Source organism: Penicillium hispanicum (genome assembly GCF_028827665.1).
Source record: "Penicillium hispanicum strain IBT 35686 chromosome Unknown utg000006l_segment0_segment0, whole genome shotgun sequence".
NCBI lineage: Eukaryota > Fungi > Ascomycota > Eurotiomycetes > Eurotiales > Aspergillaceae > Penicillium > Penicillium hispanicum.
The window spans coordinates 3,055,724-3,081,919 of record NW_026623198.1 but is presented as its reverse complement, the minus strand read 5'-3'; the positions used below and the strand labels follow the sequence as shown (position 1 = coordinate 3,081,919).

Below are 26,196 nucleotides of genomic sequence, written 5' to 3'. Positions count from 1 at the left end.
CTGGACCTGGTAATATCTGACATTTCGTTTATACAAGTTCAGAGCCTAGAAATAATGATTATGAAACGAATCCCCTAGAACACTAACCATATTCAATTTCATTTATCAGACTTCCTGTGTAACAGTCCATTTCCCCCTGATTGTACAAATAAACTTGCATTCCTCCATCGCCAAAGAAATCCAGCACAAAGTGGACCTCAAACCACGTCGCGCAATTCCGCGCGCATTTCCGATTGTGGGCTATCGAAGGCATAAAAAGAGTCGCAAGGATTGTCTGTTGATCCTTCGAACTACCTGCCGGTCGTCAGTAATGCAGATTAATCCTGCTGTTATGGCGGGTGCCGTGAGCTATGGCACTACATAGTAGATCCTGAGGACTCCCGAGGATTCAGTCAATCCAACCAAGGTCATCGCGAAATCCAATTATTCTATTGAAGCCTTAAGCGGTTGAGATTGAGAATCCCCCAACATTCCTATATGTACTTGGATAGGTATCGTGGAGTGTGCAGGTAAAAAACATAACAGAATGAAATAAATTGCTTCAAATTGCTTCAAACTATCCTCTCCCTGTTTCTGTAATTAGCTAGTAGACCGTTCATCTCGGTGCAGTTGTAGAAAAAACCAAGACTACCACAATTGCACAAAAGAGGCAAACTTCCTCCACCTCGGCATACCGTTATATTCATCCAGCTCCTTGATTTCCTCAATACCAAGAGTCCTCCGTCCTATCTGCAAATCCACGGTTCGAGGATCTCGGAGCTTTGTGCGGTATATAAGCTTGTAGGCAATGGCACTAAACAAAATCAAGACCAGCCCGAACATGTATTGGAAAAAGTAGTACGCGGTTGGTGTATCCGATCCCTAAACAAAGTAGTCATTAGCAGCTGAAGTCTTCCAACGGATTCATCATCAGAGCCACGGTGGGTCCTTACAATGGGGTACAAGGCAAGATATAGGGAGCATGCAATGTAGAACCAACAACACGTAAAAAGCCACATCGGGGGGAAGGGCCAGAAGCTACATTTCCATGCGTAGACTTGCGTGAAGAGCGGATCGTTCTGAGCCTTCAGAGCCGCCCGGAAGCGGAACGAGGTAATGGATATCACAAACCACACCATGAAGTATCCGGTACTAGCAATCTGCGCCAGCCAGTTGAAAACAGTCGTGCCTTCTCCGCTCAGATTGATGTATGTGAGAGTGACGCAGAGAACACCCGTGATGGCCAGAGATACGCGGGGGCGCCCGCGCGAGTCCACTTTGGCCACCCAGGCGGGAATCAGGCCCTGGTGGGCCATTGATTGGAGGATTCGAGAGGCGATAAAGAAGCTTTCTGCAGCAATTGCTGCCACTGCAAACATGATGACCACGTTGAGGAAGTCTGGAAGGCCCTTGATTCCGGCCTGGTTAATGGCGATGACGAACGGGGATGCAGCAACGCCGCTGCTACCCAGGAGGTTGGTGTTGTTGGGAGAAACCAGGATTCCAATTAGTACCACAGAGACCAGGTAGAGGACAGTAACTCGAATGGGGATCAGAAGCACTGCATGGGCCACAGAAAACCGGGGGCTCTTGGATTCTCCAGCCAGGAAACCGGTGAACGTGTTGTCTGTATGAATCATCGTTGTGTTAGTGCTATCAAGAATACTTCAAGCCTGGAGGTCATCCATACCTCCTATGGCTAGAATGGCCAGTAGGACACTGTTTCCGAATCCCTTGAATCCGTTGAGAAAGGCTTGTCCATCTTGCCATGTCTCTCCATGATGCATGGAACCCTCTGAGCCTGCCCCAAATATGATCGCAATACCAACAACGATAAATATGAGTAACACCAAGATCTTTAGAATAGAAGTAAAGTATTCAAACCATCCGAAGACGACGTTTGGCAGGCTGAAAATGACCACCATAAGAATGAGGAAGATCGTCACTTTCTTGAAGAGTTAGTCGGAAAAGCCCCTCAAGTCTGTTGGTGCAGCGCAACATACACCAGACAGCTTCATGGACCGACTCCTTTGCCCAGTAGTTGACAACTACTGAAAAGAAAGTCGCTTCCGAAGCGATAATAGCGGTCCACCCGATCCACATCGAAAATCCAGCAGCGAAGGCTAGAGCCGGATCGACGAAACGATCGGCATAGTCGATGAAATTACCAGAAGTCGGAAAGCTGATAGTCATTTCACTGACTGTCTGAAGGACTGCCCAGACACATGAACAGACGACTGCAAAGCCCAGGAAGAGGGAACCAGGGCCGCCGTCTCGCAGGTTCTTGCCAGTCGAAATGAAAAGCCCAGCGCCAATTTGGCCTCCGAGGGAAATAACCTGTCAAAGGTTAGATCAAAATTCAAGCGATTCATATCTATGAAAGAAACATGGAGTCATTGGCTGGCGTACATGGATTTGCCTAGGTGTGAAGTTTCGATGGAATCCGGCATTGTTCTGTAGTGTAGTCACTCTCCCCAAGTGATCCTCGCTATTTGTATCGACTGGAAACACATTATCATCAATGTCACCCCGTTTAGTATCTTTCAGTGACATTGCGGGAAGGAGGGAGGTATGCCTTGCTGGATGCGCAGAGAGGTACATGCAATGACCACGACAATGGTGCTGGAATCAGAGCGAATGCTGATGTCTTTATATTCACTGTGGTGATAATGATCCCAAGTAGCAATGATGTATGATAAGAGATATATTCTTGTATGTCCCGATAGAGGACGAACAGATGTGGTGCACAGGCCCAAGGAATCGCCAAAACAGAAGCAGGTCGATGCGCCGGTTTGGAGATTCACTCCACGCTAGTTGTCCCATCATCTGGGTTAGTTCAGCTCTTTTGGCACTACGATTGGCGTCGGGGGTATTTTTGAGTTTCCCCTAACTGTTTATTGGGGAACCACTTTATCAACCATCTAAAGGATCTAGCGGTATCGATGTCGCCGTTATCTTTCAGGCGGGTCGGACAAATGCTCACTATAGCCGTTCATTGGCGGATAGCGCACTTTATCAACAATGGTCTCCTTTTGCCTATTAGGCGGAGGCAAAGAGGCCTGGCGCTAAAGACATGCCCATGCAGTTATCTTCAGGTGCAGCGCATCGAGTTGCCCTCGACCTCTCGGATGTGAGATGAACGTGACACATGCCACGGTGCTGTGATACGGATTGGAAAGAAGTGGACAGAATGCAATGGGGTATAATAACCCACAGGAGAGCCATGGAAGGGTAGACTGATCTACCAGTCGTTGCGGATTTTTTGTATCGTCTCTATATTCTCACCATTGAGCAAACATTTCGATATGGTTTCATCTCTCCTTCCCGAGCCGATCATCATTATCGGAGGTGGAACATTCGGCACCACTACGGCATACCATCTGGCGAAGAAAGGATATACCAACGTTGTGGTTCTTGACCGTTTCCCCGTCCCTTCGGTCGAAGCTGCGGGCAATGATATCAACAAGGTCATCCGTACAGAGTATCCAGAGCCTCTGTACACCAAGTTGGCATCCGATGCAAGAGAAATCTGGTCCGACTCCAATGGCCTGTTTGCTGGGCTTTACCACCCCAGTGGTTGGATCATTGGGGCCAGTGACCGCTCTGAGGCATTCGTCCAAGGATCGATGAGAAGTGCAAAGGCCATGGGAGTCGAGCCCCCGCGGCTGGTGTCAACGGAGGAAATCCACCAGAAATGGCCGGCAATGACTGGAGACTTCCAGGGGTGGAAATCCTACTGGAGTCCGAACGCAGCGTGGGTGAATGCCCGAGAAGGGATTGTAAGAATGGCTCGAGAGGCCATGGCAGCTGGAGTCAAATACATCTCTGGCAGTTCCGGCTATGCAAGGCAGCTTCTTTACGATGAACACCAAGCCTGTGTTGGAGTCAGATGTGATGATGGCACGACATATTTTGGCAGTAAGATTGTGCTTGCAGCCGGGGCGGCCGCTGGGAGTCTTTTGGATCTGAAAGGACAGATCGTGGCCTACGGCCATACCGTGGGCCATATCCAGTTGACTCCCGACGAGGCCGCGAAATATCAGAGCATGCCCATTCTGGATCACTTGGAAGGAGGTAAAACGCGACACTGGTCGATGCAAATTGACACCGGCGCTGACACCGTCTCATGTAGGTATCCTCTTCCCTCCACAAGAGGACGGCATTATGAAAATCGGGGCGATCCATTTCGTGACCAACTACGCCAAATCTCTCAACGGGGCCTCGCTTCCACGCTACCGTTCAGATAACCCTCAGGATGGAATACCGGCCGCGATCGAGGCTCGTCTTCGCAAGTGGATGACAGAGTGTGTCCCTGAGCTTGCGCAGCGAGAATGGGTCGAAACTCGGATTTGCTGGTATGTTTTCGATCACTCCTATCTCTTCGTATGAGCGCCTTTCTGACGGTTGCCAGGGACGGTGACATGCCTGATTACCACTTCCTAATCACGCCGCATCCCACCTACAAGAATCTCAAGGTTGCCATTGGAGGATCCGCACACGGCTTCAAGTTCCTTCCGGTGTTGGGTCGATACATTGTTGAGATGATCGAGGGCACCCTGGACCCACAGATTGCGCAGAAATGGAAATGGAGACCCGGTGTCAAACCTGGGGATTATAGCACAATTCCACATCAGGAGAAGGCTCAAGATCTGAATGACATGCCTGGCTGGGCCGTACCCACGAAGAGTTTGCTGTGAGGTGAAGATGCGGGAGAAGGTCGATCAGGATGCGGCAGTTGGACTGGAAGGAGTTGACCCGCGTGCCGCGTTTCGGCATTTGGGGCCGATCTGTCAACGCTAGCTTGGCCGATTACAGTTCTTGTACAGCTCTTTGTTAGGCTCATTTTATCTTGTTTGGAGAGCCGTGTGGATACTCGATCAATTGCATCTGGCCGTTGCTATCAAACTCAATGCCAAGATAGAACTGCCGTAGCTTCCACTACCACTGGGACCTTGACATTCTTTTTCCGATTCTGAAGCCATAGACACCTTTATCAAGACATCGCAAGGCTATCAGCAACTTTGTTTTCTCCAACCGGTTGGAACTGATAAGACGCCCCCGCACGCGGGCGAGGAAACCCCAATCGGCGCTCGTCCGTCTCACCTTCATATCTTCCCCCAGTTTCCTTCATCCAACTCAACCAGCTAACGAAACTCTCTTAGAATGGATCAGTGTCCAAAAAGGAGTATCCAACGAACACGCTCAGGTTGTTGGAATTGTAAAAGTACGCATTCCGACTCAGTCACTCTTGCCATCTAGTTTCTAACTTTTGCTTTGCTACAGAGCGACGGCGAAGATGCACCGGTAAGTCCAAGCATGAGACCAATTCGCCTCGATTAGAAACGCTCGACAAACTACTAACTTCTTGCGCCATAGAAGAACAACCATCCTGCAAGGGATGTCTCAAGCGAGGACTTCAGTGTCATTACGGCTTCCGCCTGCTATGGGAAGATGAAGCGCAGTCGATGGGCATCGCGTTCGGGAGGGCTGGCATGAAGGATCGATTTACGAGAAATAAGACCGAAAAAACAGTCTCGCACTTCTTGCTGCCTACACGACCCCGCGATACCTGGTACTGGCTCAGTACAACAGCAGATGATATCCGTTCCCTCTATGAGGACCGTCCGGTTCGGCGACAACCTATCTATGATACGATTCCTCAGAATATGGATGCTGGAAGACCTGCTCGTTACAGGACCATTCCTCTTCCTTTGTCCCAGTGTCCCTCCCTCGAGGATATTGACAACTTTCTCTTTCACTATTGTTCGTTTCTTGTCCTATCCCTGGTCACCAGATACGAGCTCGACGACTAATCATGCCACAGTTAGTGACACCTGCACTATTCGGCGATCCTTAGTGAATTACGAAAATCCGTGGCGGTCGGTTCTGCTCCCTTTGTGTTTCCAGTCGGAGGGTCTTCTCCATATCGCCATCGCGTGGGCTGCACATTCCCTCCGCAACCAGTGCAAGGGTGACGATGTCTCTCGGTATGACCAAATGATTCTGGCACACAAATGTCGCTCGCTCAAATACCTTCGAAATATGGTATCCCAGGACTCCAGCGGTCAGGCAATCTCCTTGGCCCGGACCCGATGTGAGCGAGACGCGCTCCTCCTCCTCGTGATGTTCCACTGTCTCCTGGAGATAGCCAGCGGAAGTATCATGGAGTGGACATACCATATGAAAGGGGCAGTTCGGATCATGAGATATTACACGAACGGCTGCACTAGACGTCGACAGGAGATCTTTAGCCAGGAGGTTTTAGAGTTGGTTTACTCTTTCTTCATTGAGAAAGACACGTTTTTGAACACTAGCACTGCTTCCGGCAGCGAGGAAGAAGAGCATCTGGACAGGCCCCAGTGGTCAACCGAGGTCCCATCGATGTTTCCATTCCTGACTGCTCGTGGCTGCATGAAAGTGAATCCCTGCATGGGCCTGTCTCCCGAGTTATTAGACATTATCTCCTGCATCAGCGAACAAGCCCGCCGACGACGCATGTCAGATCACAATTCTAGGGACATCAGCCAAGCATTCGCAATTATCCAGCACCGTCTGATCCGTCACAAATACACGCCTGGAACATCAGACGAGAGCGGCTTGATGGAACTGCACTCCGCCGCCTTCGAAGAGGCGACGTGGATCTACTTCCACCACGCGATTGGCGATCAACCCCGTCAGAGTGAAGTCATCCAACGCGTTCATCTCCCCAGGCTTCTGAAGACGCTGGAACAGATCCACCGGGTCCACGGCGCTCTTCTTGGTTTCATCCCTTATCCGATGTGGGCGTTATTTATTGCTAGCTGTGTTGTCTTGGAGGAGGATCGGGTCAAGATTCTGGAGTTCTTCACCGTATTGAAACACAATAAGCCCGTTAGTAATGTGCCATCCACGATGGCCGCCGTCGAGGCAATCTGGAAGAGAAGGGATTTCAATCCCGAGGAGGCATGTACCCCTTGGACCGATGTAATATCCCAGCTGGGATGGAAGATGCCATTTACCTAGATGGGATTGACAATAGAACCCAATTCTATGTCGTAGAGATTGTACCTCTGCTAATGAGGAGTCTTCGCTACTCATGTCGAGCAGGAGCCCAAGCACGGATGCTAGGGCGATCTCTTCGCCACTTTGCAAAGGCCAATTATCTCACCTCGAGGCACTACAAAATTTACCGATACAGTAGATGCTTGAAAATTCTTCTACATCTGGCACTGGGCCCGCGTAGGTTCCACCATGTTCGACACAACATGCCTGGACCTGACGGTGTGGACCAAACAATGTGGAATCCGTGATCATCCTCACGACTGAAGAACTAGCCCGACTAGAGTGGGTCGATGCATGCTCCCTAGGCTGGTTTCATCCCTAACCCGGGCTTCTAGAACGGGCGCCACGAGAATTGTCACCTTCATGCATCGGACGCGATGATTCACCAACCAGCTAGCCCTCTCACCCATAACAGGCACCGGCACGCAGTGGACATTCCGACTTTACTCCGGTGGGAGCTCTGCGTGATCTCGAGGCTAAGAAACAAGAGTGCCTCCTAGCGGTCGCGTACAGACCATGAATGTCTAAACACTGGAAACCGTAAGAAGAGAGCCTCATGGAGGAAGCGTATGACTGAAGCGAGAACTAGGAGCATGACAGTATCCCCGATCGGCTGGTCCTTCGCATGGGATGAATGAGCTAGGAAACTATGTCTTTCACCCGGGTGGGAGACGAAATCACCTAGGTATCTCAGGCAGCCAGCAGCCGCACCAGGCGTCGATATTCATTCGATCGCAAGTAGGCGAGGGTGGCATGACTGGGTCGCACACGGCCTTCCCAAGTTCGAGGAGCCGAGCTTGACGGAGGACGCTGCAAGGGAGAGCAGCGAGATCAAGATTTTTTCGCCTGGGTGACGTGATCCACAAGTCGTAGGTAGGTGTCTTCACCCGTTTTCACCCTGTTTCGGGGCCTCATTGGGTCATTGCGAACCAAGTAGGGAGGGAGTTTGCACCCAGGCAAGTCTAGGCACCGGGAAGCAGAATTTGTGAATGGGGTCAGTCATTGAATCCGCCTGAAACATGCGGATTTGACTGGAACTAAATCCGATTCAGGTTTCTGTGAGTTTCGACAGAGATTTTCTCGCTCAGCCTCGGAGCTCGCGCATCTCTCCGAGAGCGTTGGAGCTTCCCCCCTGCAGGATGGGGGCGAACGGAGTTAGTAGGAGTGAACTATGGACCTTATGCAGAACTCTCCATTGCCTGATGCGATCTCCGTTCGGGCCGGCACTGCAGGAAGGATTTCCCTAATCCCGTCGGACTGCATTGTCTTGAGTACGACAGCTGAACCCTGCCGGGATCCGACTGGCCGAGACTTTTGGCCCTGGCGTCATTTTCTCTTCTCTAGCGACGTGGCAGATGCATTCCAGTCCGCGCAAAATGAGCCCAGATGGTGCAAGGCATCACCTCATATAAGGCCGTGAGCACCCACCCCAATCTCTTCTCGACTTCATCGGGGAAGAGCGATCACGCGATGGGAATCGCGTCAGTCCACGGTTGACTGACGCAGCCCATCACGCCTTTGGCCGGCGCTAGAGTCAGAATTTGACGCCATTTTCCACGCCATACGGTGATCACCGGCGAGATCACGACGATCGACCGGGTTCCACGCAAAAAGTGGGGCGTTTTTCTCTTCTCCGTGACTCACTGCCCGACTCATCCCGCCGAGATGGCCATGTATAAGAGTCCTCCATCCCGGTAGCAGATCATCTCCGATCTCTCAGTACCTCATCTCGTCCTTGGGGGTGATGGTCACTCCCCTCCGTCTTTAAAAAGTTTTCTTTATTCGACAGTCCTTATTTCTACTTGTTTCGACTTCCCGGCTGGGGAACACTACCCATCTCCATACGCCTGCCTTCCTTTGAGGATGGGCCAGAGGCATAATCGACGCCGCACTCGACCTCGTTCTCGCAATCGCAACAGTCTAAATCAGGAAACACCTGCGTCAACAATTACTCAGGCCCCCGGTTCCGCATTGGCCATTCCATCATCCATTTGGAGCCCTCAGCCTACTCCCGCCAAGTCAGTAGCTGCCAGCTATCAGTCTGTGGCATGCATTTCACCTGGATCTCCGGCACAAGTACCTGCCCCGACCTGGCACTATGGGTATATGGCCTGGCAGATCCGTGAAACCGTTCCTCGTTGGGAAGCTGGTGGACTGGAGGCTGAACAATATCGCCTCTTTGGGGGACAGCCGGGCGATGATATGAGCCTCTGTGATCGTATGCTTGAGTATTTCGGTGGTCTCGACTACATCGACGCGTGAGTAGCCACGTCCCAACAACTTAACCGACCATCGATCTGACTCAGTCACCAGAATGCGAGACAGCGCCCTCGGAGAGTGAACATGCGGAGATGTCTCTGGATCCTCCGTCTCTCAACCTCTTTTCTTCCAGCCGGAAACCACAAAAAAATCACGACCCTATTCATCAGTTGCGATGAGTTTATGATTTTGCATCCGACAAGAAACAGAAAAATAAAATGGCCGCCGGCCATGGTCATACGAGGCTCCTCGGCCTCGGCCACCTGCAGCGCCACGGCCACCCGCCGACGCTCCAAGAACGCCAGAACGCCAGGCCACATGGATCACCCGGGTCCCCGACTTGAAGCAATGAAGATACCAGCAAGGTATTGGATTGGTCCCTTTCGACCCGGCCATGTGGATCCTGGTTCACGATTTTGCGCATCCGAGCTGGATGAGTCACTGGTCAACCTTCCCGCTTCGCCTGTTTTGGTTGAGTTCGCGTCCGACCGTTAAGGTTGTTGACGCTTGAGTTCCCTTAGGGGCTGGCGAGTCAGTTGTGTCCGCTGATGCAGCTCCGCATCGCAGATCCTGTTCTGTCTATACTGGGTAATGCAAGGCGGCAAGGGTCGTTCCTGGCAGCCGCTTATAGAACGCCGGCGGCCAATCTTCAGTTCTCGAGCTGTAGTTTTGTACATGTTGGCGCCTGACTAGATGTCGCCCTAGTCAGCGGACTATCCTGGTTATGAGAGGGAAAACTGTATATAACCGCTAGTTCTCGGCAATTGATCTGAATGACGAACTTGCAACCATCTCCTGTCGTATTTGTAGTGGTTTTCTCGTTTTCCACTAGTTTGATTTTAGGCTCACCGCCCGCGCCACACAAAGAAGACCCTGCTCCGTTTCGGAAGGCGGTGTCCTTGAGGACACGGTCATCACCAGATCAGGAAGTGCGATAAACTCCCCTTCATCGCTCCTTTGTTTCGCAAGGGCCATGCTGCTGGTCCTGTCGATTTAGATCTGGATCTCTGCTTTTCTTTTTCGCCTTCACTTGTGCCCATTTTTGAGTGGCCTTCCCATCCTGCACAACACGATCTTTAAATTCTGCGGCGGCCACCGCTGTCGCCCTGAACTCGCCGCAGGATGTCGTCCGACTATACCTATGATGAGCAGGTGAGGAGAAGCCAGCTGGCTATTTCTGCGATAAAGACGTGTCGACTGACGGTTGCGGATTACGCGCTTCTAGGGACAATTTTTCCCCTTCTTCATCTTGACCTTGAGCGGCTTGGTCATCCTCCCTCTTACCTATAATCTCCTTCGACCAAGCAAAGGTGAATCCCAGGAGATCAATGCTCAGTTGGTTTTCGAGATGCTAATATTCGTCCCATGGCAGAACTTGAAAACACCGCCCCCCGCATCAAGTCCGACTTCAAGCCGCAACATGCAGATCTTGTTGAGGCACAAAAGCGCAAACGCCTGCGCAAGGAGCGTCGCATCAAACGCATCGTCACCGTGATCGTGGGATATGTGGTCATGGCATGGATGGTATACTTGATCCTGGTCACGGCCAGGACCACCACCAAGGCATATGATCCATATGATGTCCTAGGCGTATCAAGGGTAGGTTCACCCTCCTCGGGGTATCTCCCCGGGATAGCATCTCTTGAAGAAGGCGAGCTAATCCGTTTGGTGAATTTAGAGCGCCGACGAAAAAGCCATCTCCCGCCACTATAAACGCCTCTCCCTCATCTACCACCCCGACAAAATCCGTCCCGACCCCGCCAAAAATGAGACCATCGAGATGCTCAACGAGCGCTTCGTGGAGCTCACCAAGGCATACAAGGCGCTGACCGATGAAGAAGTCCGCAACAACTACCTCCAGTATGGTCATCCCGATGGGAAACAGAGCTTCAGCATCGGCATTGCTCTTCCTAAGCTTATTATCATGGAGGGCAATGGCAAGTACGTGCTGTTGGTTTATGGTGCACTGTTGGGCGTCCTACTCCCATACATTGTTGGAAAGTGGTGGTACGGTTCGCAGCGCTACACCAAGGAGCGCGTTCTGGTTGCCAGCGCTGGAAACATCTTCCGCGAATATAAAGACGACATCACGGACAATGGAATCATCAGCGCACTGTCTGCGGGCGAAGAGTTCAAGGATGTTCTCAAAGGCGCCCAGGCTGAATCTGGTCTGGCGAAGCTGGAGAAGCAGGTTCTGGCAGATGAGTCCTCGTTCCTTTCCGCCAAGGACCGCGAGGCTCTGAAGCAATTGGATGATACGACTCGGCGTAAGGCATTGGCTCTGTTGTGGGCCTATCTCGGGCGCATCGATCTGGGCGATGCCTCTCTTGATGCTGGTAAGTCCCATCGCGCAAAGTTTGAGATGTAGAGCTAACGTATTGGTCTATGCAGAGAAATACGAAGCCGCCCCTATTGCTCTTTCTCTGACCGAGGCTTTTACGGCAATTGCACTAGCATTTGGTAACCTTCGGCCCATTCTTGGTGCCTTCATGACGTCTCAGAATCTGATCCAGGCCGTGCCTCCCAACTCCTCGCCGCTGCTGCAGCTGCCCAACTTTACTGATTCCGTTGTCAAGTCGGTGGAAGGCGAACATTCCAAGGACCACCTCACCGTTCAGAAGTTCATGAAGCTTCCCGAGAACGAGCGACGCAGTCGTGCTGTGGGCGCCGGTCTCCTCTCCGAGAAGCAATACACAGACGCAATCACGGTTGCACGACAACTACCTGCTCTGGAAGTCTCCAAAGCATTCTTCAAGGTCATGGGCGAGAAAGTCATTACTCCCAGCAGTCTGGTACAGCTGGTGGTCAAGGCGCGGTTTGTTCCACCAGGCTACACAGACGTGCCGGCCGTGAACGAACTAGACCTGGAGGACATTGATCCAGATGAGGATGACTTGGATGCGCTGATGGGCCGCAAGCCGGCCAAGAATGTCGCCACCAAGCTCGTCGACGGCAAGAAAGTTGAGAACAAGATCGAAAAGGTCCAACCGCCTCTTGCCAATGCCCCCTATCTCGCCCGCGACCACTCCCCCCGCTGGCACATCTTCCTCGCAGACGCCAAGCAGGGCAAGATGGCCGTGCCTCCGTTCACATTCACCACCTTCGACAAGCCCATCTTCGATGAGGCTGGCAAGCCCACATTCAACGTGCAAACCTTGAAGATGCAGTTCCAGGCCCCTCCACAGGTCGGCGACTTCACCTTCGTTATGCACATGATCTGCGACAGCTATCTTGGTCTGGATACCAAGATGGAGATCACTCTACACATCGACGATCCTGCCAAGGCCGCGGCCCTGGAAGAGGAGGACGACATCAGCGAACCGGACGAGGGTAAGTTGCGTTTCCGCGCGCGAGTGTTCATCCGACATCGACTATGTACTGACTTGTCCCTCCAGACTCGATCGCAGGCCAGATGCACGCACTCAAGACTGGCCAACCCCCGAAGAAGAAGGCCAGGAAGCCTTCCGATTCCTCCAGCGATGAGAGTGACACCGACGGCGACGCAGGCGATACCAGCGACACCAACACGGAAACGGATGTCGAGGATTGATCGCGCTCGCCTTGCATTGATTGATGGATTGTACTCGGGACTGGTGCAACATTGTCTGATTGATTAGGTTCAATCTGGTTTCTCATTTCTTGGTGCCTGTTGTCCCTAGTTCTTTTATTCCAACTATGTCTTTTTTTTATCTCGACCATGCTTGTTCCATGTCCCACTGGGTATCTTCGGGATTCTCGTCCTTTTGCATTTTCCCCATTTTCCCTATCTGTCCTCCCATCTCTCTTCCATTCCATCCCTACAACCCCTCTCTGTATGTTCATCTACTTCATCTACCTTCTCCGACCAAGGCCGGGAATAGACGTGGGAATACAAAGCATCTACCTTCCACCACCGAAATCAAACATGGCCATTGGCCTTGTAGTAACATCTCTAGGGTCTGGGTTGTACTCACTACATGCGCATGGGGCCCTACGTGCATGTGTCACCCTGGCCACTCTCCCGGACCACCCCATTGCCCAAGATAGTATCTCCCCATCACGATCGAGACAAGTCCAGGCTCCGTGTTCCTTGTTGGGGATGCTGGAGACTGAACCCGGGTCCATGCTAGCGCCATGCGTCCGATCCTGTCTCATTTCATCGTCAACGCCCGTTCCATGTGAAAGTGTCCGTGTCGCTGTGACATCCTCCTCTGCTCAGCCCGAGCCTGTGCCAGGCTTCTAGACCCAATAGTATAGTTAGTTATCCAGGGTTGTCGAGACCAGTGACGGAGTCTGTACGTCGTAGATATCCTAGCATTGGTACGAGGGAATCCATGTCCAGCAAGTAGGCAGTCAAGATGTATTCCAAGAAGAGATAGAGAAACCCCCCCCGCTATATGCCAAAAACCGAATACTTGTATGATGCGACGCCGAAAGCAACCGTGGGGCTGGATTCGAGCCCTAGACATGACCGTCCATAACACCCGCCGTCTAATGATAAGAAACCCTCCTTTCTAAAACACGGTCTACCTGATCCGGACCAGGAGAGCAGAAGAGAAGCTAAATTGATCGCGCGTGTCTTGTCTTGTCTCGTTCAGACTAGATACCAGCATGGAAGGGGAATGACGAGCTAAGATGATATGAATCACGAAGCGAAGAGAGATGGAGAAAGATGGAGAAAGGACATGGTGGTTGGAAGAGCAGGTCAAGGGCGGCCGTGGGGAGGGCTCGATGGGCCAGTCTTCTTTCCAATGCATCTGTGGATAGACAGTACCCTGCGTCCGTGCTCCGTGTTAACACCGATGAATCTGCATGTTCGATTCCTGAGAGCTCCAATGCATGACCCGGTGACTGCCTGGTATTGGGATGGAATGGAAGGGTAAGAGTGGGTATATGGGGAATGGAGGGTTGTGCTGTTTTCATTCTCTCATATCATAGTGAGTTGCAGCTTGTGGAAGGGCGGGGATTCAAGGGACTGCGGGCACCAGATGAAGAATGAAAACGTATGGAAGGAAGAAACGAGGGAACAAAATATGGATACGAAATGAAAGAAAGAGTAGCGCTGCTCAGCAGCCCAGTCTTGAAGAGAAGAAGTTTCCGAATGGAAGGGAAAAGGCACAAGGTGGACAGTTCAATCATCATCAATCTACCCGGAGTGGAATGACCAGCCCGGTGTGAAGCCGGGGTAGAAGGGTGACTCCTGGCCTTGGAATTGAAAGTCACCCAGCATATCACTGGGCAGGTTACCCAATTGGTGAGGGTGTTCAGGCATGATCCCAGAGTGCATTCGAGTAACCGGCTTGACATCCTGGCTATCCGCAGAGTTGCAGCCCTCGAAGTAGTATGCGAACGACTGGTCTTGGTGGTGGCCATGTGGGAGGGAAGAACCCGGCGCGATCTCCACATGAGGGGGGATGTCGCTTGAGCCCATATCTGCGGCACTCATTGATGATCGCGACATGACCAGCATGTTCTGGTATCCTGCATCGGCGTAGCTATAATTGGGCTGCTGAACTGACGGCATGTTCCACTGCCAGCCTGGGGGGTTCCGACCTGTCAGAGGGGAGGCAATAGAGCTGCAGATTGAAGGACGCGACATGGTTGTCGGCGAGGGCTCTGGAGGAGTGGCTGGCTCGGGCGAGGGTTCTGCGGTAGCACTGCACTCGGTGGACGTAGACAGCAGTCGGAGGTACCTGAGATCTTCAGAATCTTCATCCGGCTCATCTGAATTCTCCTCAGCCTGTTTTATCAGTCCTAGTCGGTCAAGGATCGCGTGGGTCAGAGGATGTCCATCCGGCGCTTCTGCGAGAGGGTCTCCGGGGAAGCCTTCGTTGTTGATGCAGAATTTGTAGAGCTTCTGCAATGCTTTGACTACCAGTGAATGGTGGGACTCGAGCATTTCGACAAACCTATATCCAGTCCGGCGACTATAATTAGCGCTTTGGTTCGGAGTTAAGAGGCGCCCATGGCAACGAAACTCACCCTCGGGAATACACCTTCGTCTGTGTGGCCTTTCTCTCGCGAAAGAGACATGGGTGGTTATAGACTGAACAGCGATTGCACGGCTGTTTTCCATCACACTGCGGGGCGTAAGAACAGTGTTGCAAATCGAGAGCAGAAGCAAAACGCACCTTGGTCTTTTTTACGCGACATCGATCACACGCCTTCAGGACGTGCTTGCGCTTCACCCGAAAGACGCGTTGATCGCGTTTATCCTCACCCGTCCTTGTTCGGTGCTCGAGCTCGGATAATGAAGCCACAGTAAAATCATCGATGGTATGTGGGAAGCCCTTGGGGCGAAGTTTCGGTTGCCACGACATGGCGGGCTTTGGTTCTCGCTCAGCGAGGACAAGACGCAGCGCACGCGACAAAGTGAGCAGAAGGAAGAGATGGTAGAAAGAAGAAGTGGGAGAATCAAGATCAGATTGGATCAGATCAGAATAAAGCTGAACGGGGGGAGCTTTGGCCTGCAAAGATAAAAAAAAAAGGAAAGAAATCCAGCAGGAAGAGCGGGTGATATGACACTTCAGCCGCCAATACCTTGATATCATCAACACTGTGTTGCAGAGCAACCCACCGCACCGCACCGCAGCCGGGGGACCAACCATTTCCATTTCTCCGTTGTTTCCCACTTCCTCATTTCTCGCTGCCCCTCTTGTCTCTGCCCCTCGTCCCCCGCATCGGCGCTACTCCGCGAGCAGGCGCGAGAGTGACCTCGAGATACTAGGTATAGAGACCGGGGGTGACGTGGAGCGGTCTGTCAGAATGTCAACCGGGGGGGCGTTCAAGGTCTCGCGACATCCTGTGAGTGAGTGGAAAGACAGGGATCCCCGTGGCCCAAGTGGAACCGCGCAACGACGATTCTAATGGCTCTCGAGGCTCTGATCCCACGCTCCTCAGTGCCCTCGCGCACCACTCTACCATCACTCCTAGTGACTCGCCTCGCTCCCACAATGCCTCGGAACATGACTACACTAAGATGAGCACGGTCCGAGCCGCGCCAGTGGATCTCGGCACACGGCCTTTTGACTCCCTCGCTTGGGCAGCAGAAACGGGGCCAGCGCGCCCTCGCGGTGATTCGTCCACCGCAATCGCGATGGGGCAACGTCTCGTCATCTCGTCACACCCGGTTCGCGAGTCAGGGTCAACACGTGCAATGCGGGCGGCTGATGAGAATGAAAAAAAGAGAGAAAATAAAAAAAGGCACAGCCGGTGACGGGCTGGGAGATGCTGCGCCAACCACTGCTGCTTGTCCGTTTTTCCCGGTCAATGCGGTCTCAAGCGGTGTATACTCGACACAATCACCTGATATCCTTGCAGCCAATGCACCGAAACGTGGTACGGCGTGATATGCCCTTGGCCATGGGTGATCCCGGAAGGGACGAACCGGGTTGCCATTCGGTCTGCAGGGGTGTAAGAAGAAACAAAGGCCACGAACAACAGCCGATTGTTCTCTCTTCGTCACTCCTATTCTACCCGGGTAGAGAAACCTCCAACCCTTCGCGGGTCACAATAAGGCGGGGGGAAGGATGGCCCTCAGGAGGGAAGTACATGCGAGTACTCGCATGCACTGTTGGGCGCCGAGGGTGAGCTCAGGCACGGGAGTCCCGGTATGCGAGCGAGGCGGCGACGCTCAATGCCTGTCTATAGTATACCCTTGCTTTTACTTTTCCGCCATCCATCCCATCCATCCCCCGCCAACAATTTCATTCTCCTACTAGATGGGGCAACACACGCGCAACAAGGCAGCAGAGCACAATGCCAATGCGCGGGATCTGATCCCGCGCATTGCAAGGCAGGATCACTCAAGACGCGGCCCTAATCAGAACGGCAGGCTCGATCTCGGTGATCTGAAGATTCCTCGCATTTCCATTCTGGTTGCTTGTCTGCATGCCGGTGCAAACTGTGTGACCGCTGCATGTCGATTCGCTCGGCTGAGCGACTGTCCATCCCCAACCCAACCCCAACAGGGTTGAACGGATCCCACCGAGGGTGGTTCGCAACCTCTTTGTTTCTGTGTACAAGGGGACGACTTGGCTCACAATGACCTTGAAGACCCCCGGCTATGACCGGGATTAGGGAATAAGGTAGAGGGGATTTAGGCGCCAGTCATCCTGCGAGACAAAGACCGAGCTCGGCAGCGCGCTATTGATTCGAATGATGCAGACCACGTCCTCCTTCTGTCCGCAACGCCCTGTCTGAGGCATGACTGACAAGGGAAATTAATCAAACACAGAACGTTTATATGCACTGCTAGAGAGATGCACCTGTATCTGCAGTCTACAACTAGTCTGCGGCAGGTTCAGCCATGGATTTTAATACCAAGAGCCACGAGGCCAGAAGAAATAAAAAAAAAATCTGGTATGTGCATGGCGAAGACTCTATCTAACGACCAGATCTAAATCGACCCCAATTTTCTTTTCTTTTCTTTTTGGGGCGGAGAGCACGCCCGACGTTCCCGGTTATTGTTTTCTCTCTGTTTTGCTTGCTCTTTTTAAGGCCCAACCTGTCAGATTACCTAGCCGAGCAGAAGAGCGAGAGAAAGGCCGCTAGGTGCACATCAAGAAGTGATTCACCGTGCATCGAAGCCTATCTGGCAGCCAATGGGCACTGTCGTGTCGTCAGATCAGCAGGACATTTTGTAGTCTCCCCTGTTCCCCCTCAGGCACATCGGGGTGTCCACCCGACCACCGGAGAGGTCGGTTTGTCCGTTGGAGCCCGACTCCTCGCCTTTACCACGCCCCCGGTTTTGCGTCGGGGAGCAGAATGCTAGCTTCGCCCTTCGCGAGCAAATCAAAGCTCTCCTCGCTCGTGGCCGTGGTCGGCGGACTAGGCGCGGATTGGTCGGTCAGCAGTTCGTAGACTTTCTGCTCCGTCGCAGATGGCTGCTCCGAGACACCCTGCCACCGGCGATCCCCAACCCATTCGATCCCGTCGCCCGCACCGCTAATGTGATGCTGGCACCGCTCGCTCTCGCGCTCTAAGAGAGAAAGCCCATCGCTTCGGTCCAGTGTCGCCTCGGGCTCAAGCAGTGGCAGGTTGCGGCGATGCCATTCGCCCACGAACATGCCATCCGGATCAACCTCTCTCCGCACTTTCAACCACTCGTCCATGTCCTCGCCGTACCGCGAGTGCAACTCGGTTGAACCGAGCGTCTTGAAGTTCTTGGCCCAGTGAGGCTTAGCGCCCATATCCCGCATCAGCCATTCGAATGCCTCGTAGTACCGCCTTCGGCAGGGCGGGTCGCGGAGATACGGACGGTAGAGTGTGGCATTCAGGTAGAGCGTGGGGCCGTCCTGACATGTTGGGTCGAGGAAGGGGCGCGGGTTGGAGTTGTTGGTCGAGTCTGACACGCGCACCTCGATGGGGCAGTGCACCCACAGGCCCTTCGCGGAAAAGGGGATGCGCGCGGTCTTACTGTCCCCATGAAGCCAGGCCGAGAGACGGGTGATTGCTTCGGGCCCATTCTCGAGGGGCAGCGCCCACTCGTTGACAAATTGCGAATACAGGCAGTTCATCAACAGGCCGGCTCGCGCCGGCTCGACTGCCTCGGTCACAGTTGACCCGGCACGGAAGCCGTACTGCATCCCGAAGACGAACCACTCCACCCATGGAATAATGCGTGGGAAGTAGGACGACAGTGCAAGCAGATTATGGTAGATGTGGTATCCGAACCAGTCACCGTAAAAGTTCCTTGGAGGGGCTCGCAGTGGAAGATCGGTCTTGTCGGCGCGCCAGACGATAGCACCCTTTTCATAGGGCAACCACCAGACGCGTACGAATTCATGAGACGTCCACAGTCCAGTCGACCATTCGCTGAGGACCTGTGATAGCGAGTATCGTTCTTGACGCCAGGCAATGTTGAACGCCGCTCGTGCCTTGAACGTCACCTCAACAATGATACCGAGGGCCCCAAGGGATATCAGTGCGGCACGGAAGAGGGCAGAATTGTTGGTGGCGCTACAGCGCACCAGTTGACCATTGGATAGCACCAGACTCAAGGCCTCTATGCACTCCGACAGCAGACCATGCCGCAACGAGCTCCCATGGGTTCCCGTCGCAATGACTCCCGCTATTGACTGGCTATCAATGCTTCCCAGATTCGGCAGTGTCAATCCATTCTCCTCCAGCTGCGTCCCGAGCTGGCTCAGGCGGATCCCTGCCTCGACCGTCACAGATCGGGTCTCGGAGTCGATGTGCAGGATGCGATTGAAGTCGTCGAGGTTGACCAGCCAGGACGAGGTGCAGGTCAAATCGGAGGGGGAGTGGCCGCTACCGACGGTCACGAGGCGACGGCGACATCGCCGGGCAAGAGTGACCAGCTGTTGGATCTCTGGGATAGTTTGGGGGCGAATGTAGAGCTCCGGCCGGGAGAAGAAGGTCTTGGCCCAAGTGTGATGCAAGTGGTCGGTGGATGCGCGGAACGGCACCGCGGGGTTGAGCTTGGACAGCTCGCGGGGAATGGAAGGGTCCATGGCGTGTGAAGGATAGAAGCGATCACGGCATGCTGTCACATCCTCTAATATAGCGGAATCCCGGGTGGTGGGGAAGAAAGGGGAGGGGGGAGAGGAAGAATCGGGACGCTAAAAAAAAGTAGGATGGCGACATGGCGATAAGTTCGATCGGCCCACTCTCTCCTTGTCCCGATGCGTTCATTTCCTTCTCCCTCCTTCTCTCCACCTTCCATAGCGCATCAGTCCAATATTGGGTCGCACGGGTGGTTGTGCAGGCGGGGGTTTTCTCCGATGATCTGCTGAATAATTAACACTGCGTTTCCCAGATATCCTGCATGATGGATGGCGCTAATCGCAGGGCAACGCCGGGCGATAAGCCGAGGCCGGCGTCCAGAGATACCCAGTACATATCTCTCTGTGGACTGACACGCTCCACTCTTGACGCATCTGTTCAGTTGTGATTCTCTCCAGTTCGACACGACTATGCCTGATGCCGCGCCATTGTCGAGCCCCGGAGCGGAATCCCTAATCCCGAGTGTCCAAACTCCGCGGTTGAACGGGGGGAATCCGAACCCCGTGGAGGACTGCAATTGTTCGCCTTCAGAATGGGCCAACTTCCCCAGTGGCAGCAAATCTGTTCCAGCAGCACGAGGGAAAAGAGTTTCGGCAGGAAACTCAATGAATATCGGGTTAAGGTTTCTATACCAGCGCGTCAATGATCACGGGCGCCACCGATATCGCAACTAACTACATACTCCCAGGATCAAGCCTGAAAGAGGCCATCTCAAGATCAACCCGAGCTCGAGCTCATGTCTGGCTTGAAATTGCTGTGCATACGTCCCGCACCTTCCTGCTCCAGAGAATACGCCACAGTTAGGCAGTCCACAAAGGATGTAGGTTCTCTAAATCTAGACACGCAAACGCCAGGTAGGCACGAACAATTGGTGGACGTAAAGAAAAGCAGCATTTTGTACATGAACTTGCATATACCGAAGCTCTCAAGTGATACCCCTGTACACGTCCATCCCAGATGCTCCGCCATGCTCCTCTAGGGCAGGTACACCAGAATAAGAAGACTCCCCCGCCGAATATGCTCTCTTTATGGCCCGAAATATGCACAGAGAAAAGGCAACAAAAATGGGAACGAGAAAAAAAGAAAGGTGAAAAAAGGAAAGGGAAAAGAGAGGGAAAGGGAATGGTGGGCAGCAATGCATAGCAGAAATTGTTACTCTCGGTTCTCTTAAGAGCGAATAGCTTCGATCGCCACGTCAAGAGGAAACACGCAAGGGGCGTGTATAGAACGCGGATCCCATTTGCGGAATGCGCTTTGGCAGCGGTCCGGGATTCCACCTAGCGCAACAAAGCTGTTGGGGATGAACGGTCGATCCTGGAGTGAAGCGGCGAGGATACCGTACTCGTGCGCGAAGACGACGGCTGACGCGAATTCGGCTGACTTTGGAGATGCTTGTTCACCAACGATCCTACGACAGAATTAGCGGTGGCCTGAGGGTCTCCAGATCGCGCAACGTACACATAGATCTCAAAAAAGGTGTCGAGAACATAAACATTCCGATCAGTCAAATCTTTGTAGCAAAAAGGCTCGATCTCTTGCACAGTGTCATTTGGGCGAACGACGGGCGAAGACGAGCCAGGACGACGCATCCAAAATCGCTGTGGTTGACCTAGTTCGTGGTCGACGCGAAGCAGGCGGGTGCCGAAATGGTTATATTTCGCCTTGAGTTGCCAAAAATCCGAGGACATGAGCGGGTTGGCCTCCCGTGAACCGGTGAGAATTTCAAAGAATTCCTCCGGCTCTTGGCCTTCGTCGACTTCCTCAAACTCGCCAGTCAGGCCAAGGTCCATGCTGATAAGCCGAGCAGCTCCAGTCTCTTCGGGACCACTGCCCTTGCCTTTCCAAAGGTACTGCTTGCCAAAGGGAGCGGAGATGACGAAAGGAAAACCAGTGCACAGACTGCGGAGCGAGTAGTCCACTTCGTCAAAAGCCATCTGGCCTAGATGCTTCCTTCCGCAAAGCATGTACAAGGAAGAGGAGGTGGAGCGGAAGCCAGAACCACGACGCGTGATAATGATTCCACCAAGTGCTTGAATGAAACGGACTCGCTCCTTGCCTTGGCGAATCACTTCCAGCTTGCAACTATTCTCGCGGGCCACTTTTCGGGCGAACAGTTGCGCATCTTCCAGTGCGGCCTCGGGCACATCGTCTCCGCACCATAGGTTCACCTCAGCGTTGTTCTTGCCTTGCATTTCGAACAAATGCACGCACAAATACATATCTCCCTCGTACAGGACGTATTCCTGATTGACAGGGAGTTCCTGGCGTTTCCCATCCCCTGTGAGTTCCCAGATGTGACGCTTCAGAGTTCTGATTTTCGGATCATCGATCTTGGAGGACAGCATCAACTGCGCGTCGATATCCATCCGGTCGCGAGCATTGGGGAATGTCTTGAAGAACCCAGAAATGACCTTCCGAGCGTCTGCTGCTTGTGCAACCAGCGATGGTGCAGACATCTTCCGTGAGAGCATGTGCGGGTCAGAGGGCTTGTCAAGGGAGATATCAACCTGCTTTGGAGGAACTGGCGGAGAGGCATGGCGGGTGGGAGGCGGGGACGAGTCGGCGACCATAACACCAGGAACGTCCTTCTGCGAAGGAGTCGTTGGTGTTTCCCTTCGGTTTTCTTTATAGCTCGTCCTGAGAGGAGAAGGCGAGGAGGACATGTACCGTGCTTGCTGAGTCCATTGCGGCTTTGACGTAATAGGTGTCGACGGGGAGGGTGAGGGTGATGCAGTCGGCTTAGGTGGAACGGGGGGTCGAGTTGAGGGGCTCACATTCCCGGGCAGTTCAATCTCATGGGTGGGATTCTCTTTGTCACTAGTTGGAAGGTTGTTGGAATCTCCCGTCGAGCTAGGAGAAAGATTTCTCAGTCTTTGTTGCAGTCCGCCGTTGAGAGCATTCTGAAGGCTTATGTTTATTCCTGGGAGTTGCTTGGACAAGAACCTCGCTGTTTGGACTTTTTCAGTATCGAGAACCAAGTTTTGTTTTGAGGAGCCTTCCGAGGGGTGTTCCGGAGGAACTACAGGTTCAGGAGAAGGTTGGGATGTTTTGACTTCAGGAGATGAAATGACACCAACCTCCTTAGTATTCCGATCAGACGAGACAGCAGGATTAGCAGCCTCCTTCGGGGGTCGCCTTTTTGGGCCCCTGGCACGACCTTTGGTCATGTGGGTAAGAGAAGCAGAAGGCAAGGAAGGCGAGCTCTCCCTTGGGGTAGATGCCACAGGCTCCTTCCTAGCCTCGGCTGCAGGAGGGGCGCCTCGAGATAAGAGCCCTGCTAACGCAGGGTTGATTCGGCCTGCAAGCTTCCCTTTAGCAGCCAAACTTGGTATCGCAGCAACCGCAGGAGCGGCTTCTGCAACTGCTGGTGATGGCAAGCCACGAACCGAGCTCATTCCCTCATTGAAAAGCTTTTTTTCAACCTCCGCGGTAGGACTAATTGTCTGCATCCCATCCTGGTCATCTTCTTTGGAGCTGGGACTAGGCTTCGCATCTAGATCGGCCAGATTCGGTTTGCTTTCAACTGGAGAAAACACTTGGGGCTCGTCTTTTGCAAACTCGGTCCCCGCACAGGGTGGAGATAGTGGTGTTGGCTCTGGCGAGGTCTGCTTGGAGCTAGGGTCCCGAGGGCTTGTAGCACTCTGCCCATCGAAGTTGGTTCGGCGGATACTGTTCGTCTCGCTCATGATCTTGCGCTTTGCAATGGCTTCCGGCACTGCCTCAGCTGGTTTCGGTGGCTCATCCTGCTCACCCACAGTGTTCCGTCGAATCGAGCCTCCGCTAGCTTTCATGGCTTCTTTCTGTTTCAAAAGGCTTTCCTTAAACTCGTCGACTCGCTGGGTCTTCTTCGGACCGCCGGTCACATTCAAAGCGGCCTTGCCTCGTAGTATATTGCTCTTCAGTTCATCCGGTGCGACATAGTTGCGAGTTTCGGTCTTCTTGAGTTTCCCGAACACATTTTTGAACTCCGGCTCATTCTCTCTGCCAGAATCTTTCGCTACTTCTCGTTTCCGCAGATTCGCCCTGAAATCGATAATAGGGGACTGGGGCTTCGGCTTTGGTGACATGGGTTCCCGTAATGGAAGCGAGAAGTTCGGCTTTGAGCTCAAGGGAGGAGGTGGTGATTTGCGCTTCACTAAGGGTTCCGGGGTCTTGTCCGGCTCGGTGGATGGTTCTCCAGGTTCGGGTGAGGGAGACTTGGCCTCCACGGAATCTGGATTGGCAATCACTGGCTCGTCCTTTGGCGAGGCTTCGTTTTCCGCAGGTACCGAAGGCTCTGGTATCATTCCCTTCGCTCTAGTAGCACTAGGACTCCCGAGAACTGAGGGGGGCCCAGAAATGCTGGGCTTTTTGAAATGGCCGCCTGGTGGAGGGGTTCGCATCAAGCCAACGGGAGTGACTTCTTTGAAGTTGTTTACCCGGCCCATATCCACGCTGCCCCTCGATTGTCGTTCCCGAGCCCACGAAGGTTGTTGCGACGGTTGTCTTCGGTGCTGAGGAGAATCGGGTCGGTTGAGCGCACTTTCAAGCCAGGTAGCCTTGGTAGGGCTCCAGCGTTTGGGATCCATTGTTCTTGAGGTGAAAGGACTTGATGGGCCATCGGGGTTCTGGCTATCAACTGTAGCAGAGCTCGTAGATCTCGCATGGCCATACAAAGGCGCCCTGGTCGGACTACTTTCGGAGCGCATGGTATCGTCGTTGACTGGGCGAGAAGGTGTCGTAGGTCGCTCGGTTGGTGGTTCGGGCGGATTCACCGTGGCTTCACTGTGGCTAGAACTAGGACGCTGGCTGGTAGTAGGAAATGGCGATGTTTCTCGGTTTGCATGTAAGCTGGTCGTAGAAGTCATGTCACTGACACTAGCAGTGAGACTCGGAGCAGCGACGCTGTTGCGATTACTGATAAAAGAGTTTCCACGGGCAAGACCCTGGGGGATTTGAGCACTCCAGCGTTTAGATACGCTGTCTGATCGTTTCATCATGGCACTTTGTACAAATCCACCCAAGCCTTTCGTTGGCGATGTTGAACGAGTACGCTCGGGAGACATTCGTCGCTGGGTTGGGGACGGTGGCAGCGGGTCATCTACCGACGCCTCAGTCTGCGGGGGGTCGAGCTTTGGGGTATCCGCCAATGTCACCGGTGATGCTAGCCCCGTAGTTGGCGAGACCGATGATACGCTTGAGTATCGATTGTTGAAGTTGCTATCGCCGATAGAAGAAGCAGTTCCTGGTGGAGGAGACCTCTCCTCCGCTCCCTCAACTCTGTCCGGTTCAGCGGTCGATTCACGGCTCATGCCAGGCAGCCTATGGCTGGCACCGAAATCCAGTTTATTTTCCGGTCGTTCTTCACTCTTTCGGTACGCCGGTGAGTTTAAACCTCGGTCTGGGGTTTGACGGAGCCAGGTCGGGTCTTTTGAGGAAAGGGACTGGGCAATTTGACCACGAGACAGTTGGTTCTCCTCCGATGCTGTCGACGCGTTCCTCAAATGGCTGGAACGGGTGGGAGATGTCGAGCCTGGGGATCTATTGCCAAAATCGCGCGATGACGGACGCTGCTGCCATGACAAGGTCCCGGCTCGACTTCGGGGCAGCGTCGGTATCGCCCGTGAGGGGGAATCCACATCTGTGTCCTGGACTGAGCCACGCCTCTTCTCACCGGCATCGCGAGCCTCTGTCAGTCGGTTCAACGTCGTTCCAGTTGGGGTTTCAGGGTCCGGAGTCTGCAGCGTCGGCTCCAGCTGCTCGGGCGGATCGATCGAAGGCTGCCCGAGGGATGAAGCGCTCAGTCTGGCGGCATTTAAGGTGGGTGACCCGGCGATCGATCGGGCTCGTTCTACCATCACCAAGCCAGGTCAGCATCAAGATCTCATTGTCAAGTGGGTCAGAATGTCATAATGTGATCGTAGCGCGGGGTTCTGCAACGCCGGCGAAACAGCGACGGGGCCAGGGCCCAAGGGAGGGGCAGGATATATACCAGCTCGGCGGGCCTGTCTTTCCTTCCGGCCCTGCAAGATTTCGTCCTCCAGCTTCTTGGTGCGCTCCTCATCCTCTTTATCGCGGCGTTCACCGAGTTCCCGGATGCGCAGCAGGAAATCGTTCACGTCCTCGGAACCGTCAGGGTGTGTGGGCGTCGGCATGATCCGTGGCGCGTCACCGCAGAACGGGGCGAGACTCCTAGAGGGAAATGTTGACTCCTGAGACGAGAGGGAGTGGTTGACGAGGGGAGAGTGGGAGGGTGGAAGACTCAAGGGCTGAGGTGTTCTCCGCCCTGCTTAAATTAAATCGGGACGCAATCCATCGCAATTGGCTCCGATCTTCATCGCACATCCCTCTCCTCCCTTCCGCCTCGACCGCCGGTCTCTACAATAGTTCATTTCATTCTCATTATTTGGAGTGCATGGTTGGCACTCGGAA

General features: G+C 53.4%; 8 protein-coding genes across 8 annotated transcripts; 4 read left to right on the top strand and 4 right to left on the bottom strand.

Moving 5' to 3' along the window:
- Positions 1-627: 627 nt before the first annotated feature.
- Positions 628-2,580, bottom strand: N7459_007496 (uncharacterized protein; the record flags this gene model as incomplete). The annotated part of the gene is made up of 5 exons (XM_056946664.1): positions 628-861; positions 933-1,606; positions 1,670-1,924; positions 1,983-2,316; positions 2,389-2,580. 5 exons carry the CDS (start codon positions 2,578-2,580, stop codon positions 628-630), a joined length of 1,689 nt encoding a protein of 562 aa, XP_056798663.1.
- A 704-nt stretch (positions 2,581-3,284) lies between these two features.
- Positions 3,285-4,676, top strand: N7459_007495 (NAD(P)/FAD-dependent oxidoreductase; the record flags this gene model as incomplete). The annotated part of the gene is made up of 3 exons (XM_056946663.1): positions 3,285-4,053; positions 4,112-4,334; positions 4,391-4,676. 3 exons carry the CDS (start codon positions 3,285-3,287, stop codon positions 4,674-4,676), a joined length of 1,278 nt encoding a protein of 425 aa, XP_056798662.1.
- Positions 4,677-5,444: 768 nt separating this feature from the next.
- On the top strand, positions 5,445-6,981 carry N7459_007494 (fungal specific transcription factor domain-containing protein; the record flags this gene model as incomplete). The annotated part of the gene is made up of 2 exons (XM_056946662.1): positions 5,445-5,742; positions 5,804-6,981. 2 exons carry the CDS (start codon positions 5,445-5,447, stop codon positions 6,979-6,981), a joined length of 1,476 nt encoding a protein of 491 aa, XP_056798661.1.
- A 1,902-nt stretch (positions 6,982-8,883) lies between these two features.
- Positions 8,884-9,361, top strand: N7459_007493 (uncharacterized protein; the record flags this gene model as incomplete). Its single annotated transcript, XM_056946661.1, has 2 exons — positions 8,884-9,278; positions 9,334-9,361. The coding sequence occupies 2 exons, from the start codon at positions 8,884-8,886 to the stop codon at positions 9,359-9,361; spliced, it is 423 nt and encodes a 140-aa protein (XP_056798660.1).
- Positions 9,362-10,401: 1,040 nt separating this feature from the next.
- N7459_007492 (J domain-containing protein) lies at positions 10,402-12,829 on the top strand (the record flags this gene model as incomplete). The annotated part of the gene is made up of 6 exons (XM_056946660.1): positions 10,402-10,431; positions 10,505-10,589; positions 10,652-10,878; positions 10,958-11,615; positions 11,671-12,609; positions 12,675-12,829. 6 exons carry the CDS (start codon positions 10,402-10,404, stop codon positions 12,827-12,829), a joined length of 2,094 nt encoding a protein of 697 aa, XP_056798659.1.
- Positions 12,830-14,404: 1,575 nt separating this feature from the next.
- Positions 14,405-15,578, bottom strand: N7459_007491 (Zn(II)2Cys6 transcription factor domain-containing protein; the record flags this gene model as incomplete). Its single annotated transcript, XM_056946659.1, has 3 exons — positions 14,405-15,185; positions 15,241-15,338; positions 15,390-15,578. 3 exons carry the CDS (start codon positions 15,576-15,578, stop codon positions 14,405-14,407), a joined length of 1,068 nt encoding a protein of 355 aa, XP_056798658.1.
- A 2,412-nt stretch (positions 15,579-17,990) lies between these two features.
- Positions 17,991-19,733, bottom strand: N7459_007490 (D-arabinono-1,4-lactone oxidase; the record flags this gene model as incomplete). The annotated part of the gene is made up of 1 exon (XM_056946658.1): positions 17,991-19,733. The coding sequence occupies one exon, from the start codon at positions 19,731-19,733 to the stop codon at positions 17,991-17,993; it is 1,743 nt and encodes a 580-aa protein (XP_056798657.1).
- Positions 19,734-20,952: 1,219 nt separating this feature from the next.
- On the bottom strand, positions 20,953-25,919 carry N7459_007489 (putative gelsolin repeat protein; the record flags this gene model as incomplete). The annotated part of the gene is made up of 3 exons (XM_056946657.1): positions 20,953-21,193; positions 21,244-25,615; positions 25,757-25,919. 3 exons carry the CDS (start codon positions 25,917-25,919, stop codon positions 20,953-20,955), a joined length of 4,776 nt encoding a protein of 1,591 aa, XP_056798656.1.
- Positions 25,920-26,196: the final 277 nt, after the last annotated feature.